This window comes from Choloepus didactylus, chromosome 15 (genome assembly GCF_015220235.1).
Source record: "Choloepus didactylus isolate mChoDid1 chromosome 15, mChoDid1.pri, whole genome shotgun sequence".
In the NCBI taxonomy this organism is placed as follows: domain Eukaryota; kingdom Metazoa; phylum Chordata; class Mammalia; order Pilosa; family Megalonychidae; genus Choloepus; species Choloepus didactylus.
The window spans coordinates 37,166,841-37,185,255 of NC_051321.1; the positions used below are offsets into that span (position 1 = coordinate 37,166,841).

Here is an 18,415-nt window from a genome sequence, read left to right on the forward strand (position 1 = left end):
ATTAGAGTAATTAAGGGGAAATATATAGATTTCTGTTATAATGTGAAGGTTTATCAGTCTTGTATACTTAATATTAGCAAATTAGTTATTAAGAAAGCAATCAGTAGCAAAAATTGCAACAGAATTCACATCCCGTAAATAATGTGTAGAAATGTATAATTCATAACCTGTTATAATATTTAAAAGATCTTAAAAGACACCAGCTTATTTTTCACGTTTAATATCCTTACTACATAATATGTACATAAATTCATGTTATTAATGGATCTAAACTGAGGCACCAATAAATTGAGTTCCCAAGACTCACTATTTAAAACGGGATTACAGAGCCCTCTTAAACTCTCACACATTTATACAAGTTTTATCTGAAGGGAAGACAATGTGACCTTTTGGCTTGTTTTTAAAAAGTTAAAACACAAAAGAAAGTAATGGAGATGTGGAGTTTTAACTAACATTGCTTCAAAATAGTTTCTTTCCTTCTCATGCAGTCAGAGGATTTTTTACCCCATACCTTTTTGTTTCTCACAATTTTCATTCTGCTTTTCATTCACTTTTACTTTCTATTTATTAAAAGCACAAAATGCATCAGTTGAAAGAGACCTTAGAGGTGATTCAGTCCTACTCTGAAGGTCAGAGTGAAGTGATCTCAGCCACATGCTGGCTAGGAAAAGAGACTGAATGTGTGTCTTTATGTATCAATATTTACTCATAAAGACAAAAAATCACAAAAATAAATATTTTCTTAGCTGACTGCTTTGCTTCTAGAATCTCCATATGGTCTCCCCTGTAACCTAAACTTTGAACAAATAATGGACAGAAATGTATTTGTATATCATTTTAGTAATGATCCACATAGACATAGAGAGAGATATGCTTCTATTGTTAAGATCCTATGGCAGTATAGAATGGGGGGGGGGAGAGCATGCTCTTTGAGACAAGCAAATCTGAATTGAAATTTTAGTCTGGCTACTTACTAGCTGTGCAATCCTGGGAAACTAGCCTCTCCAAGTCTCATTTTCATCATTTGTCAAATAGGGAGATAATATACGTAAAATTCCTTGTGCATGTTAGGAGCTCAGTAAAGTGTACCCAAATAAATAAGAAGTTATTTCTAATGATGAAAGATAGACGATAGATAGGGTAAAAGCATGACAGCTGAAAGTGAAAGAAGAGAAGAAAGGACTATAGCAGAGACAGTATGGAAATTAGGAAAAATGGGGAACTAAAATGGATAGGAAATAGTTCAACTTGTATTTATTTCAGTTCTAGTATTTGAAAGCACATTCTTTTCCTGTTTTAATTAGAGTATATCTTGCACAATTTTAGTCCATATTGAACTTAAACATCTTGTTTTGTGATAGAATTGTGTTTAATTTTTTAAAATGTCCCTTATATTTGTTCCTATTGATGTTATTGTTCTCTAATTATATACATTTTTATTTAATTTACAGGTGGCCGTTTGTTGCATCTGTTTTTTTGTTATTCTTCCTCTGAATCTTGTTGGTACAATACTTGGCCGAAATCTGTCGGGTCAGCCCAACTTTCCTTGTCGTGTCAATGCTGTGCCTCGTCCTATACCGGAGAAAAAATGGTAAAGAGAATGCTTAATCTTTTACGTGATCTTTTTTCTCACAATATTTAAGTTCTTAAGACTATTGTGTATATAACTTTAGAATTGGCATATGTTTATGATAAAGACTGTCTTAGGTTTGAGCTTAAGAATTCATTTGTTTTTACTTTTCCTTCACTCTCCATTTTTAAGAGTAGTAATAAATTATATCATTATTTCACCTTCTGAATTTTGGTGCCATTTACAGGTAAGTCAATTGCATTGATAAGTACACTAGCATGTAAGAGTGGGTGGGAACTAATGCTTACAAGTGTTTACTGCTACAGTCCCTGTGCCAAATCTAGACTGTGTTTGTAAATAGTTTTGTAGGACACAGCCACACCCATGTGTTAATATTATCTGTGGTTGCTTTTATCATATTTGATGTGGCATAGAGTTATGATAGAGACCATATCACCTATAAAGCCTGGAATATACTATCTGGACCTATTCAGAAAAAATTTGCCAACCCCTTTAACATTTTGTTTTCTTTTCCAGGTATTTTATTATTCTAAACAATACTGACATTTACAGCCATGTACATCCTGCTGATTGAGACGAATTAGGATTGAGAGAAATTATAAATTTTTGGCATATTCTTTTCCTTCACTTTGGGATAGTATAGAATCTTTCAAATATGTGTCTATTACATTTTATGCCCAGAATATGTTGTTTAGGACCTTATGTAATTCAAGATCAATCCCAACAAAGGACAGCAGATATTTCTGTTTAACAGCTAAAGAAGTGCCTCTATGACAATAGTATGAACATAGTTAACAGTTCACTAGCCCAGGCGGCTTTTAAATCATGATTCTTGATGGATTTTTAATTTGGGGGTGATTTGTAGTTTTTCAAATTTTGAACATAAAATGAAATGTCATTTATATTTTTATGTTTATAATTTTTGTAATCTGAGTACAAAATGAACTCATTTTATATGTTTTACCTTTCAAAATTAGTAAATGAAATGTTTTAGTAATGATTTATGCCATTGTGTATTAGTTCTTTATTTTCAAATTGTATAATAGCAGACAAAAATAGAAGTCTTACTGTACATTTATTATATTCCTCATAAGAATAGCTATATATACAGTAGACTACATGTGCATAATGTATAAATATTGAAAAGCTTCTGTTTCTAGATATTTTACCATATTATAGATGTAATTTATTTTTAAATACTTACACAAACAGGTTATAATTATTCTCTTTTATAATGAGAGAAATGGAGGCTAAATAAAACAGCCCCTAGACTTAAGGGTTGGCCATATTTTTCCCTTAGATCAGTGCTTATAAGAGACTTCAGCTGGAACTTTTGTAGTAGTCTGTTTTATTGTCTTTTTTTTTTTTTTTTTTTAATCAAATCAAGATTAAGCTATTAGGACCCATTTTTATCCTATTGTTCACTTCATTTCTTGGGTTAAGGTTAAAGGAAAACATGGTCAGGAATCACAAAAGTTCCTGGGCCTAGCTTATTTTTTTCAGTCCTTAAAGCTTTTGATTTTCTTTTTGAGCAGTTTTTTAGTTCATTCCAGAGATATTAGTGTAGAATTTTTTATATGCCAGTTTCTGTGCTAGGCACTGGGAATATTGAGAATAACTTCTGCCTGCCAGGGTTTATAATGTAGTGAGGTGAGATGTGTATAATTAGACAGTTACAATACAATGTGGTAAGTGCTGCAGTGGACTTACGTTTAAGAGGAAGTGGAAACAGAGAAGGACCCACCTCTTCCTGGGAGACTCAGAGAAGGCTTTACAGGGAGAATGCTTGAGCAAGGGCTTGCAAGTGGAAAAGTAAAAGAGGAGAGGAGGATTCCAGTTTGAGAATTACTGATTGCAATCAGTCTTTGTTTGCTGAGTGAAAGAATGAGGTTTGAATTTTATTTTTATTCTTTCTTTGCCTCCATTATAACTCAGAACTCATACCTTAATTGTATAATTTGTGGGAAAAGGAAATGAATCAAGAAAAAAGTGAGCAAAGAGATGGCAAGGCCACAATTTGGGAAATATTATTTCAGATAAGGGTCTCAGGACTATATTTACTTTCCCTGTGGCTTTCTGTAGTAAATGCCTATAGAGTTTTAGAAATTATTGAGAACTGGTAGAGTAGGAGCAAATACTTGGAGTCTTTCTTGACTTTAATAATTTGTGGTTCCCAAATTCTTCTCTGTTTTTAGTGCTGTAAAGAATTTTGACTATGAAATAAGTTTGAAGTTCCTCCTATGTATTGTGCCTCGTGGATTTGAGTTTTATTTTTACTGGTTTGTTTCTGTCCTAAAGTGATGATTGTAAGCATCAAGCATCTGTTTTCTACTATTAGGATTTATCTAATATAAAATGAAAATCATATTTACTGTTAATTTTAATATTTTCCAGGTTCATGGAGCCTGCAGTCATTGTTTGCTTGGGAGGAATTTTACCTTTTGGCTCAATCTTTATTGAAATGTAAGCTTTGATGATATATTTATGTTTTGAGGGGTTTGATTGTATGTAGTAAGAGAATTTAAGAGTTCGATTAGGTTTAGAATCATCAAATGGGAAGTTCTATAATGAAGTTAGTCTGTTAATTCCTTGTCTTGCAGAAAGGGCTCTGTAGGTTTTCTAACTAGTTGTCTGCCCTGTTCTCAAATATTCAGGTGAAGTTTATACTTTTTAATATTATGTTCTAGGCCTTTCTCACCTAATAGAAGATCTTAGAAATCAAAGCGTGCATGCTACAGGATGGTAGACAGCCTTTCACCACATGCATGATGTAGGGAATTACTGTTTTCATTGTATTTTGTGAATATGTTTGAGGGTCTGTGGACCTAGGTAAACCATTGCCTGCTATTCAGTCTGGACCAGGGCATCTTTTTTTTTGATTCAGTTTTATTGAAATATATTCACATACCATACAACCATCCATGATATACAATCAACTGTTCACAGTATGATCATATAGTTATACATTCATCACCACAATCTATTTCTGAACATTTTCCTTACATCAGAAAGAATCAGAATAAGACTAAAAAAATAAAAGTAAAAAAAGAACACCCAAACTATCCCCCCCATCCCACCCTATTTGTCATTTAGTTTTTATCCCCATTTTTCTACTCATCTATCCATACACTAGATAAAGGGAGTGTGATCTACAAGATTTTCACAATCGCACTGTCACCCCTTGTAACCTACATTATATACAATTGTCTTCAGGAGTCCAGACTACTGGGTTGGAGTTTGATAGTTTCAGGTATTTACTTCTAGCTGTTCCAATACATTAAAACCTAAGAGGTGTTATGTATATAGTGCATAAGAATGTCCACCAGAGTGACCTCTCAACTCCATTTGAAATCTCTCAGCCACTGAAACTATTTCATCTCATTTTGCGTCCCCCTTTTGGTCAAGACGATATTCTCAATCCCATGATGCCGGGTCCACATTCATCCCTGGGAGTCATATCCTGCATTGCCAGGGAGATTTACACCCAGGACCAGGACATCTTTTGATGCATGGTCATTCCTGTCTCCTTCTATCATGGTCTGCAGAATGCTGGGATGTGTATATGTGTTGGAGGGCCAGGGATATGCTTGTGTCCAGTTAAGCCCACCACGCTTCATAACTGCATCCTTGGTCATCAGTGCAAAATAAAAGCCTCCCCCTTCCTCATCTTCTTTCCCAGTGTTCCTTGGTGGAAACACTCAGGTTATTTTAGGAATGACAGTTCTTTGTGTGGGACTTTCTCAGGTACTATAGTCGTATAACCCTGGCTCCTGCCCACTAAATGCTGGTCATTGTGACAACTCAAAATACCTTGTATGTTTCTAGATGCCCCACTGCTGATTCTCTCCTGTATAGAAGTCTTAAATGGACATGATTGGATCTGGTAGTTAGTTAATTGTAAAGGAATTACAGATATGTTACATACATAACATTTTGTTTATTTTAAATTCAGTTTTATTGAGATATAGTCACATACCATACAATCATCCATGGTGTACAATCAACTGTTCACAGTACCATCATATAATTGTGCATTCATCACCCCAATCTATTTTTGAACATTTTCCTTATACCAGAAAGAATCAGAATAAGAGTAAAAAAATAAAAATAAAAAAGAACACCCAGACCACCCCCCCATCCCACCCTATTTTTCATTTAGTTTTTGTCCCCATTTATCTATTCATCCATCCATACACTGGATAAAGGGAGTACGATCCACAAGGTTTTCACAATCACACTCACCCCTTGTAATCAACATTGTTATACAGTTGTCTTCAAGAGTCAAGGCTACTGGGTTGGAGTTTGGTACTTTCAGGTATTTACTTCTAGCTATTCCAATACAATAAAACCTAAAAAGTGTTACCTATATAGTGCATAAGAATGTCCACCAGAGTGACCTCTCGACTCCTTTTGAAATCTCTTAGCCACTGAAGCTTTATTTCCTTTCATTTCACATCCCCCTTTTGGTCAAGAAAATGTTCTCAATCCAACGATACCGGGTTCAGTCTCATCCCTGGGAGTCATATCCTGCATTGCCAGGGAGATGTACACCCTTGGGAGTCAGGTCCCACGTAGAGAGAGGGCCACATGTCAGCAACAAAGAGGCAGTCAGGGAGAGACTCTTAGGCACAATTATAAAGCAAGTTTAGCCTCTCCTTTGCAGTAACAAGCTTCATAGGGGCAAGCCCCAAGACAGAGGGCTCAGCATCATACATAACATTTTAACTTGAAACAATTAATTGTACATTCTTTACTTTAAAAAAAAAAAAAAAATAGAGAGCCAAGGCTTTTTCTTCTAGTATGTATCTACTGCTTGGAGTTTCCATCATTTTTCCTTTGAGATTCATAATACATCCTTTGTATTTTCTAGTCTTTTTAAAATGGAGTGAGAACTTAAAGACTCTAAAGCATTTTAAGTACAGAATGTGCCTAGAACTTTACGTTTTATCTCCAGTCTTTTATAGTCGAATCACCTACACCTAATTATTTTGGGGGAGGGGGGCATTCTCTTCTATTTTTTAGTAGCATTGGACAAATAGTGAGATACTTTTTTTTTTCATTGTTCACACGACTTTTTTTTAAAAGTAGATCAGTTGTAGGCTTACAGAAAAACCATGCAGAAAGTACACAGTTTTCCCTATTATTAACATTTTGCATTAGTGTGGTACCTTTGTTACAACTGAAGGAACAATATTATTATAATTATACTATTAACTATAGTCCATAGTTTACATTAGGGTCCATGCTTTGTGTTTTACATTTCCTTGGGGTTTATTTTTTTATTTTTAAATTTTTTATTTTGGTAATATATATATACAACTAAAATTTCCCATTTTATCCACTTTTAAATATTCAATTCAGTGGACCCACACCTAATTTGCTAACTTTATTTTTAGTTATTCACCTTACTCAATTTCTTTCCAAAGCATTCAACATAATTTTCGTGAAAACCACAGCTCCTTCTTGTTCTCGTGTTTATTGGTTTATCTAAAATTTAATTAAATTGTCTATATCAGAAAGTACAACTGACATAAATTGATTTGGTAACAACTCCTGGTGGTCACCTACCAGCTGCATGTACACTGTGAGCATTAGGCAGTGTTTTAGAGAGGACATGGAGTGTGTGCCACTCTGGCTCACAGGTTTATAAAACCAGTTCTTGGAACTTCTGAACCTCTAGTCTGACACTCCTTTGTTTTTTCACCCTGACTTGACCTCCAACTATTTTTTCCCTCCTACCCCTGTTCTCAGTACTCTCTGGGTAACATCTCTTCCTGCTTCCTCAGGACTCTTTTCCATTAGATAGCCTTTCTTCTTTAACTTCCCTTTTGTTGGTACATTCAACTACCCTCAAACCCATCGTCCTTCTGCTGGTCAAAGTGATCTTCCTAAGGTATCAGTTTGATCATGTCATTTCTTTGCTAAAAACATCTCATTTTCATTGAGATAAGGTCCAAACTCCATAATATGATGTACAAGGACTGATCTGGCCCCTGTTCAGTTCTTTATCCTCATCTCTTAGCGCTCCCCGCTTTATCTGAAGTTTTAGCCATAGTGAACTTCCTGATCTGTGAGCCTTTGCCTTTGCTGTGCCTTTGCATGGAACATTGTTCTAGCTCCCTCTATTCCACATGCCTTACCTGAGTCTTCCTGCTGTCTTCCCAGCCTCACCCAGCCAAACTGGTAAGATGCCCCTCCTGTGTGCGTTGGTGTAGTACGTATCACAGTGCATTTGTGATTGTCCCGTTACTGGTATTTCCTTCTTAGGTTGTAATGTAGAAAAACATTTAAGTGAGGAAAACAGTGGGAACTACAATGTAAATGAGGCTTAGCAAAAGTGTAGTGAGCTTCAAGAATCAAGACTAGAAAACCATGCCTTTATTGCCTTTTATTTAGGTATTTCATCTTCACATCTTTCTGGGCATATAAGATCTATTATGTCTATGGCTTCATGATGCTGGTGCTGGTCATCCTGTGCATTGTGACCATCTGTGTGACCATCGTGTGCACGTACTTCCTACTAAATGCAGAGGATTATAGGTGGTAAGTACCTACCTGTAATAGATGAGGCTAGGGACTTTTTGAATTTGTGGGAAGAACCACTGGGGATGCTAATATGTTAAGACAAGATGTCATTTTAAGTGTATCGAATAGAGTAAAAAAAATCTTTATACAGATTTTGCTACTTAAGATGGTTTAGGTTTTTTTTTCCTCCAGTTATGAAAATGATGAAGATTTTAGGGGAGAAATAAAATCAGGCAGGTTTTTGTTTGTTTGTTTTTGGTATTAATGAGGGGTACTATGTTAGAAAAAATTTACAGAGTGTTAGATGTGGAAAGAGTTTAATGAGGAAGCGTTACTCCATTTTAAATACAAGGTATCTTAGGTCTGAAAAAGGAAATGGTTTACTTCAGATGACTTACAGGGAATCGGACAGAATTCAGGATCTCTTCTTCTGGTTCTTAGGCTTGCCCCTTGTTGATACACTTGTGTCGTGTGTGCATTTGTTTCTAAAATATATAGAATTTTAATGGATGTTTTCATAAAATATTTTGCTATAAAATCTTTGTTTCAGTGCTATTTATTCAAAAGAGTTATCTTTTTTTTCCAGGCAGTGGACAAGTTTTCTCTCTGCTGCATCAACTGCAATCTATGTTTACATGTATTCCTTTTACTACTATTTTTTCAAAACAAAGTAAGTGGAGACGTTCTCTCAATTTGCATGTAGTAAACTGAATTTCTCCTTTGAATACTAAATTTTCAGGCCTTATGTTAAAAGTAAAAATGGATATACTATAATTAGCTATTTTGTTTTATTTCAGGATGTATGGCTTATTTCAAACATCATTTTACTTTGGATATATGGCAGTATTTAGCACAGCCTTGGGGATAATGTGTGGTAAGTTCTGAAATTCTTGGAATATCATGAATAAATCTTTGAGGGTCTCAGAATCAGAAAAATACAGTCATTGGAAAATTAAAAATTATTTTCTCTGTTATTTCATCAGGAACACCAAAATAAACTTGAGTCTGATTTCAGTCCTTTTGACTTTTCCACAAAACGTAATTTATGACTTCATTGATTTCTATTTTTATTTTCTGTTCCTAATAATTGTGTAAGCAGTGTTTTCAGTACCACAAATAATATTTTCATTCATATTAAGAATTAGTGCTTTTATCTTAGGTTCATCCAAAAGGATCAAAAACAGACCTGGTTTTATATCCCCATGCTGCCACTCAGTATATTTTTGGCTGTGGGAAGTCAAATTGACGTCTCTAATTTGTGTAAAGCACCAAGCATAGTGTCAGCACTATTAAATAGGCAGTAATTGATGTCCAGTTATATGGAGCCACAGTGTGGAATGAGAAGAACAGGGACTTTGGGGGTTTTTCAGAGCTGGATGTGAATCCTGGTATCCCACTTAATAGCCAGGCCATGTTAGCCAAATTATTTAACCTTTTGTTTTAGTTTGCTAAAGCTGTCAAAATGCAATATACCAGAAATGGGTTGGCTTTTACAAAGCGGGTTTATTATCTTACAATTTTACAATTCTAAGGCCATGAAAATGTCCATATTAAGGCATTAACAAGAGGATACTTTCTCTGGGGAAAGGCTGCTGGCATCTGGGACTCCTCTGTCACATGGAAAGGCACATAGCTGGCGTCTGCTAGTCCTTCTCTCCTGTGTTTTTTCTCTTTGAGGTTCTGGCCTCAGTGGCTCTTTTGGCTTCTGTGCGTGTTTTTCTCTCTCTCTGAGCTCTCTGGCTTTTTTCTGTCCTTTTTCCTGTCACAAAGGACTCCAGTAAAGGATTAAGACCCACCTTGAATTGGGTAGGTCACATCTCAACTGAAACAACCTAATTAAAAGGTCACACCCACGGTAGACCTGCACTGACAAGAATGGATTAAAAGAACATAGCCTTTCCTGGGGTATATAACAGCTTCAAACCAGCACACCTTTCTTCAGTTTTTTTCATTTGCAATAGAGGAATAATGCTTCCCTCATAGGGTTGTGGTTGAATGTGGGTAGACATCAGGTAAGTGGTAAATGCTAAGTGAATGGTAGTAGTTCTGTTTTTGTATTGATGCAGCTTAAAGTCTTTGGGCTTCCTTCTGCTCTGGGATTTGTGTCTCAGTTTCTGCACATTATTTATGGGATTCTATACATCATGCTTTCACCTCAGAGCAATTTCATGTCAGAGTCCAGGCAGAGGTACCTGAAGGGTAGAGACTCATACAAGTAACTTACTTTTTTTCTAGTTCAGTTTTTACTCTATTATAAATGAGGCTAATTTCCTAGTTACCTCATAGGAATGATTTAAGACTAGAGAACTAAGCACTGTGAAACATTTCCAGATAGTGCATAGTTCAAATCTATCTCCTTTTTCTTTTTCTTTTTTTTTTTTATTATTGTGGACTCATTATTAATTTTGATATTGTCTGTTTGAAGAAATTTTTTTCCTACTTTGAAATGACCACAGACTTACAAAAAATTTGGAAATATAATACAAATAGTTAATTGACTGAGTTACAAGAGTTTAGTAAGTTGCCCAACTGATATCTCCTAATTCCTGAATACTTTCTTTACATACCATTCAAGTTTTGCTGATGGTCCAAATAATATTCTTTGATAGCAGAAAGGATCCAGTTCACGATCATACATTGCACATACCTATCATGTTCCTTTAGTTTCTTTCAGACTGGAACAGTACCTCAGTCTTTTCTTGGCTTTCATGACTTTCCTTCACTTTTTTTTTTTTTTTTAGTTTTTTGTTAGAGAAGTTGTGGGTTTACAGAACAATCATGCAAAAAATACAGGATTCCTGTAATACCACCTCACCACCAACACTTGCATTGGTGTGGAAAATTTGTTAAAATTGATAACACATTTTTGGAATTCTGTTTTTTTTTAACAGTGGTTACATTTGTTGCAGTTGATGAGAGATTATTAAAATAGTACTATTACTATTGTCCATAGTTTATGTAGGGGTATTTTTCCCCATACTCCTGACCTATTATTATTATTTTTTTCATGCATGTCTCTGTTTTATTACTCATCTGCCCATACACTGGATAAAGGAGTGTCAGTCACAAGGTTTTTATAATCACATGGTCACATGATAAAAGCTATATCGTTATACAGTCTTTATCAAAGATCAAATTTACTGGATTACAGTTCAACAATTTCAGGTATTTCCTTCTGGCTATTCTCATACACTAGAAACCAAAACGAAATATGTATATAATGACTCAGTAGTCATAGTCATTTGTCAAACTTAATTTCTCAGTTACACCTCTTCCCTGTCATTTGATCACTCACTCAATCTTCAGGGATATCTGAGCAATAATCATTTTAGAGTCTTCATGCTGGAAAGGGGTGTTGACCTTATGGTGTAGAGTAATGGAACTGGTTGATATTCATGGAGAGTGGTACTGCTGGGTTTCAGGGCTTACTGGCATAGGAAGAATCTTGAGGGCTTAAGTTTCTGAAAAAATAAACTTACTAAGTAATACATTTATAGAGTCTTAGATAGAGCCCAGGGTATTCTTTAGGGTTTTCAGGAATGCTGTTGGTTGGGTGCTTGGCATACTGTGGTAATTTGCAGTATGTCGTTGAAGCTTGCATAAGAGTAACCTCCAGAATGACTTCTGAACTCTGCTTGAAATCTCTTAGCTACTGGAACTTTATTGTGTTTCATTTCTTTCCCCCTTTTGGTCAAGACGGCATTCTCAATTCCATGATGTTAGGACCAGGCTCATCCCAGGGAGTCATGTCCCACGTTGCCAGGGAGACTTATACCCCTAGGAGTCATGTCCCATGTAGTGGGGAGGATAGTGGGTTTATTTGCAGAGTTGGCTTAGACAGAGAGGCCACATCTGAGCAAGAAAAGGTTGTCTGCAGATGACTCTTAGGCATAATTATAATAGGCTTAGCTTCGCCATTGCAGAAATAAGTTTCATAAGGGCAAGCTTCAAGATTGAGGGCTTGGCTTATTAAATTGGGAGTCCCTAGTGCTTGCGAGAATATCAGGAATTCCCAGGTGAAGAAGTTTAATAGTTCCACATTTTCTTTTCTCCAGTCTCTCAAGGGGACTTTGCAAATATTTTTTTTAATTTTCTGCCCACAGTACTCAGCAGTGTATTAGGCTATTACATTAACCTGTATAGAGTACCAAGATCTGTTTCCCTATTCTAGTTTCCATGTAATTTAGGTTGTTTAAATACACTGACCAGAGAGGTTAGGTTAGGTAGTGTGCTACAGAAAATATAAATTTTGGACAAATTTCCTTCACTTCTGAAGATTATAGGCCGATTATTTTGTAGAGTGTTTCTTAGTGTGGGATTCTCTTATATTTTCTCATGATTAGATTCATTTTTGGCAGGAATATTACAAAAGTGATTCTTTGTTCTTATTGCATCTTATCAGAGGTCATATGATTTAAAAAAAAAAAAAATTAGAGCATTTTCAGGTTACAGAAAAATTGCACAGAAACTACAGAGAGTTGCCAAATACTTCCACACCGGCATAGTTTCCTCTGCTTTTAAAATCTTGCATTAGTGTGTACATTCCTTACAGTTGAGAAACCAATTTTGATACATTTTTAGTAACTAAAATCCATAGCATACATATGGTTCACTCTTTGTGTATACTATTCTTTGGGTTTTGACATATAAGTAATGTCATGTAGCTACCATTATGATATCACAGAGAATAGTTTCACTGCCCTAAAAATGCCCTGTGCTCAACCTATTCATCCCTTCTCCTTTTTCCATTGTTTGCTGTTGTCTTCTATTCTTTTTGATGGTTCTAATTTTAGCTTTAGGATGGGCAATGGAGTAAGAAAGACGATAATCTTATTTTGCAGGGTAGGTCCTACCTACTGTGACATTTGTGAACACGTTTAGGGTACCAAGATTGCTTTTTTCCTCTATCAAAAGAGTCTTTTCAGATCATATGCATCATGTACATGATTGTGTGTGTGCATACACACAAATCAGGTTTGACTGTAAAGTAGTGAAACTAATTTCACAAGGTACAAGGGAAGACATGTTTCTATATTATAGTCACAGTTTATTTATAGCTGCTGTGATAACCATTCCCTGTGATAATTAATTAGTTAACTGAGGGAAATATGAATAGAAATTAGAGATTAAAAATCAATTTATGTCATGTGGGAATGTCCTTGTTATTTCTAGGCAACAGAAGTTTCCTTTGGTATTATTGGGTTTCATTCCTTTAGAACACTGTTCACTGAACTCTGAGTTCAGTCTGATATCACCAACATATTTCTTGACATCACCAACATTCAGTGAGGTATGGAATTATGTGAATAAGCAAAGAGTTACAATTTTTTTCTTGAGTTTTTCTATATCTTGGAAGACCTAAAGAGGTAATACTTTGATATTTACAAAGAAGATGGAATGAATCCAGTTAAATTTTTTGAGTGCTTTTCCTGTTGAAATTTTATCTTGCTGCCTGAAACTTGGAACATGTACCATTCCCCTTCTCCTCTGGCACTGTCCCAGCATTATTCTTTAATGGTTTTATGTGCCTTCAGTGCTAATCTTTTTTTGGGGGGTGGGTGGTGGTGGACTGTTGAGACTGGAAGTGAATAAAATGTCACCATAATGCAATTTATGTTGCTAATTTTTTTAAAAGAAGGTAATGGAAAGAAAAATTTGTTCATTTTTTTAATGTAGAAAAAAGAAGTCACTGATAAGATGGGAAATATTTAGACTTGTAATCTTTATATTTTGAGCACAGCATTTTAGTTTTAAGGAAAACAAGTTTAAAAAGATTATCTCTTATTCTTAAGACATACTTTCCTTGAGAGTATATTCAGTGTCCTTTTATAGTGTCATGTTTATAAGCTTATGCTTGAGGTTCTTATAAAATTAGGGAAAATGATTCTCAAGGTTGATACTGTTTTTTTTTTTCTTTTTCTTTTTTAATTTTTATTGGGCTTGTTCAGGTACCATACAGTTATCCAAAGATCCAAAGTGTACAATCAGTTGCCCCTGGTACCCTCTTACAGCTGTGCATCCATCACCACACTTAATTTTTGTTCAATTTTTAGAACCTTTTCATTACTCCAGGCAAGAAATAAAGTGAAAGATGAGGGGGGGGGGGAAGGAAACTCGAATCCTCCCGTATCCCTAACTGTATCCCTAGCTGTACTTGCTTTTAAGTACATCTGTGCTCAAAGGGGAACAGTGTATTAGAGGATCTGGAAAATTGGATTTGGTTACTGGACTGGTATTATATAGTGCCAGTTAAGTTTTTGATGTTAGTTAAGTTTTTATAGGTATTTTACATTTCAGAAGTTCAGGTTTATTTTTACAAAATTGAGTGATTTTTCTTTACTTTGAAGGAAATGTATCATAATTATTTTAAAATGTGTTATCACTATTTTAAAATATATCATTATCTTTTATGGTAACAGAAGTGTTCATACTGGAAATGTATTTGCTTTGTGGGTTTGGTGGCCTTTCTTTTTTTTTCCTTTTTTTTCTTTTCTTTTTTGATTTTTAGCATTTAATTATGGGAAAATTTCAGATACATGGAAAAACAAGAACAATAATATAATGATTTGCATGTGCGAACACCCAACATCAATAATTATCAACCTATGGCCAGTCTTTTTTTATTTATACTTTTACCTGCTCCTCTTATTCTGGCATGAACCGCAGACTTCATGTCAGTTCATCTGTAAATATGTCAGTATACATCTCTAAAAGATAAATATAATTCTTTAATACAATCAAACATTCAGTTATATTCAAATTTCCCCAACTTCCTCTACTTTTAAAATACCGTTTGTTTGCATATAGAGCCAAATAAGGTCCAAGTGTTGCTTGGTTGAAATGTCCCTTAAGATTGTTTTAATCTAAAAATATTCTCTTTTCCCTTGCAATTTATTTAAAGACCATTTTTTTCCTTTTGTTGTTTGCTTATTTTTTATTCTTGTAGAGTTTTCCACACTCTGAATTTTATTGATTATATCCCTGAGGTGTCATATGTTTCTTTATGTGCCCCTTCTCCAATATTTTCTGTAAAATGGTAGTTAGATCCATAGACTTGATCATATTCAAGAATAGTTGGCCAAGAATACTTAACAGCTGGTTTGTAAACTTTTATTAGGCACACAGTGTTTAACCATCTCTCTTTGTGAGGTTAGCAGCCATTGTTAATTATTGCCTCATTCACATACTTCATTAGTGGTTATAATATCCTAATTCTGTTGTTCCTTTTGTATGTATTTGCTGGAATACTTTTATAAGGAGAAACTTTCTTTCATCAGCCATTTGATTACCTTGAGATACAGTTCATATATAGGAAAGGCAGGATAAAAACTTGCTTCTTTTCTTACATACACCAGATGGGTGAATAAAAGTTAGTTCAAAGGTAACCTGTTAGGCATGTGTGTATGTGTATCATTATTAACTCACAAAAAGTTTACTTTTAAACTTTCAGTAATGTTGGGCTAGTTGGTAAATTCCTGTGACATGAATGACCAGCTGTCTTGCTGTTAAAAAAAGCCCTTAGTGTATGCAGTGAAGAACGATCTAGTTCATTCATTCATTCATTCAACAAATATTGCTTGAGTACCTTAGCATGTGCCAGACTCTCTTTTAGGCAGTGGTGATAGATACTTCATTTAACAAAATAGAGAAATATCACTGCTTTCTGATGTTTTGAGACCTAGTTGAGGCTAATTATTCAAAAACAACATTTCAAAATTCCTGACCTATGTCTTTTGCCCACTCCTTCAAATATGTCTTCCTTTCTACCAACCACACAGCTTCTCCAACTAAACATTAAAAAAAAGAGAAAGAAACCATGAGAAAATGCCTCTTCTTTAGAGCTTCAAATGCTACTGGGCCCTGGTTTTTGTCCTTCCTTGAGAGAATTCAGTCACTTATCCATAAGGTATCAGTCATACGGTTTTGGAAGCATATATTGATATTTCTTTAATGACCTAGAACAATATACGGTCAAATCAAAGAAGACATGCTTTTTAATCTGTCATATTTTTGTCGTTATCAAATTGTCTTGCTTTGTAAAAGATGTATTTTAATTCTCGTTATTGATTTATAGAAGTAATAATTGATGCTTGATTTTTTAAGTTTACATCATGTCAAACTTAGTGTATGAAAGTAACAGGTGATTTGCAAAGCATATAATATAATTTTAATAAGTTCGAAGAGAATAGTAACATAAAAATGTGATCTTGAAAAAAGAATAATTTTCCAGAGCAGAGAGCATTTAGGGCTCATAAAAGATTGATACCGTTCTTTGTGTATTTGTTTTAAAATATTTTATTTTATCTTTGCAGGAGCGATTGGTTACATGGGAACAAGTGCCTTTGTCCGAAAAATCTATACTAATGTGAAAATTGACTAGAGATCCAAGAAGACCTAGAACTCCGGATCAATTTCTCTTTCATGGGGGTGGAACTTGCACAGCAAAAAAAGCGCAAGAAGAGATTTGGGCTTTAACACTGGGTTCTTTGTCGGTCTCTGTTTCCTGGATGGCTTAAAGTAACATCTATTTCCATTGATCCTAGGTTCTTACTGACTGCTTTCTCCAACTGTTCACAGCAAATACTTGGATATTATGCAGTAAGCGTTACTACAGTACATGGCTAATCTTCCCAAAAACTAGCTCATAAAGATGAAATAGACCAGCTCTCTTCAGTGAAGAGGACAAATAGTTTATTTAAAGCATTTGTTCCAATAAAATAAATAGAGGGAAACTTGGATGCTAAAATTACATGAATAGAAATCTTCCTGGCATTTAGTGTTTCTATGTTATTGAAAAATGATGTTCCAGAAAGATTACTTTTTCTCTTATTTTTACCACCATTGCCAACCTATGTGGGACATTTTTATATATTGAATCTATGTTCTATTTTGACCTTTTTTTTTTTTTTTTCAACTCAGCTGCATCCTTTTTTTAAAAGAGAGAGTTAAAAAATACTAAATCCTGCATGTAATATATCTACTGTCATCTTGGACCAACTTCCCATTTATTTATCTTAAAATTATCCAATTACATCTTAATTCCATCCAAAGAAGATACAGTCTGAAGGTAGAGGTGTACTCTCTACAATGCAATTTACTGTATAGTTAGAAAGCAAAGTGTTAAATGGAGAAGATTTTTGTTTTTATTAAACATTTTGAGATTTAGATAAACAACATTTTAACTGAATGTCTAAAGTGATTATCTTTTATCCCCCCCAAGTTAGTCTTATGTCTTTTTTGGGTTTGAATGAAGGCTTTACATAAGAAATTATTAAAAAGAAGGGGGTGGGTGGGTAATAAGTGTATATAACATTAAATAATGTAATGTAGGTGTAGATTCCCAAATGCATTGGTTGTACAGATTGACTATGGAGTACTTTTTTCTGATGATCGGTGTAGAAATGTGTGAATTTGGGTGGCTTTTTACATCTTGCCTACCATTGCATGAAACATTGGAGTTTCTTCAAAATGTGTATGTCATACTTATTTTGGGAAGGGGGATTGTTTTCTTCTGTTTCTTTTCAGAGACTCCTACAGGAGCTAAATTTGTAATTTAGAAACATTTAATTTTGTTAATCCTGTCTGGGACACTTAAAAAGTAACATCTAAAGCATTACTGCTTTAGAATGTTAAAATAAAATTTCCTGACCAAATCGTTTTGTGAAAATAGATGTGTTTGCAATTTGAATATATCTGTTCAAAAGGCTATTAGTGAATACCTTTAAAAAAAAATGTAGTATAAACTATGCTTTTCTAATACAGGGTGCCCATACTTTAAAATCCCCAAACTTGCCATCTAGTACAGTCACAAAGTGAATGACAAGCCCTTCCTGAATGAAATTGTGGCACAAAATCTGTTCAGGTTAGTGTACTGTGTGAAAATGGGGATGTGGTAAAAGTAGTTAGCTTACTATTAGATGAATAAATAAAGGTTACATTTTCTAAGAGAAGTGATTTTAATTTTGAATACGTCTTTCTGGAATTATCCATAATGTGAAGTTTTCCTAGAACCATTGAGTTTTAATAGTTTGCTATGCAAATGACCACCTGAAACAATACTGTATATTGGTATTTTTAGAAAGATACAGAAAGAGCTATATTTAAACCTTTATGCACAGCTCATACCATTAGTAGTTATATAAAATACCTTTTTTTTTTTTTTTTTTTTTTTTACAAAATATGTTTCTATAAATTGATGAAATCTGAGTCCTATAATTTGGTTATGAAGAGTGAAGAGTTTGTTTTCGTACTACTAAGTATGTGAACAAACAGGAATTCGATTGGAAGCTAGAGGTAAAT

The 18,415-nt window shown here is 34.4% G+C and overlaps 1 protein-coding gene across 1 annotated transcript in view; it reads left to right on the forward strand.

Moving 5' to 3' along the window:
* Positions 1 to 18,083, forward strand: part of TM9SF3 (transmembrane 9 superfamily member 3) — a 74,068-nt gene extending 55,985 nt beyond the window's left edge. Inside the window, exons 10-15 of the mRNA XM_037804361.1 lie at positions 1,452 to 1,591; positions 3,986 to 4,054; positions 7,988 to 8,134; positions 8,703 to 8,786; positions 8,914 to 8,990; positions 16,429 to 18,083. Of these exons, the coding sequence (XP_037660289.1) occupies positions 1,452 to 1,591; positions 3,986 to 4,054; positions 7,988 to 8,134; positions 8,703 to 8,786; positions 8,914 to 8,990; positions 16,429 to 16,496 (585 nt within the window). The 3' untranslated portion in view covers positions 16,497 to 18,083. The remainder of the gene's footprint in view (positions 1 to 1,451; positions 1,592 to 3,985; positions 4,055 to 7,987; positions 8,135 to 8,702; positions 8,787 to 8,913; positions 8,991 to 16,428) is intronic.
* Positions 18,084 to 18,415: the final 332 nt, after the last annotated feature.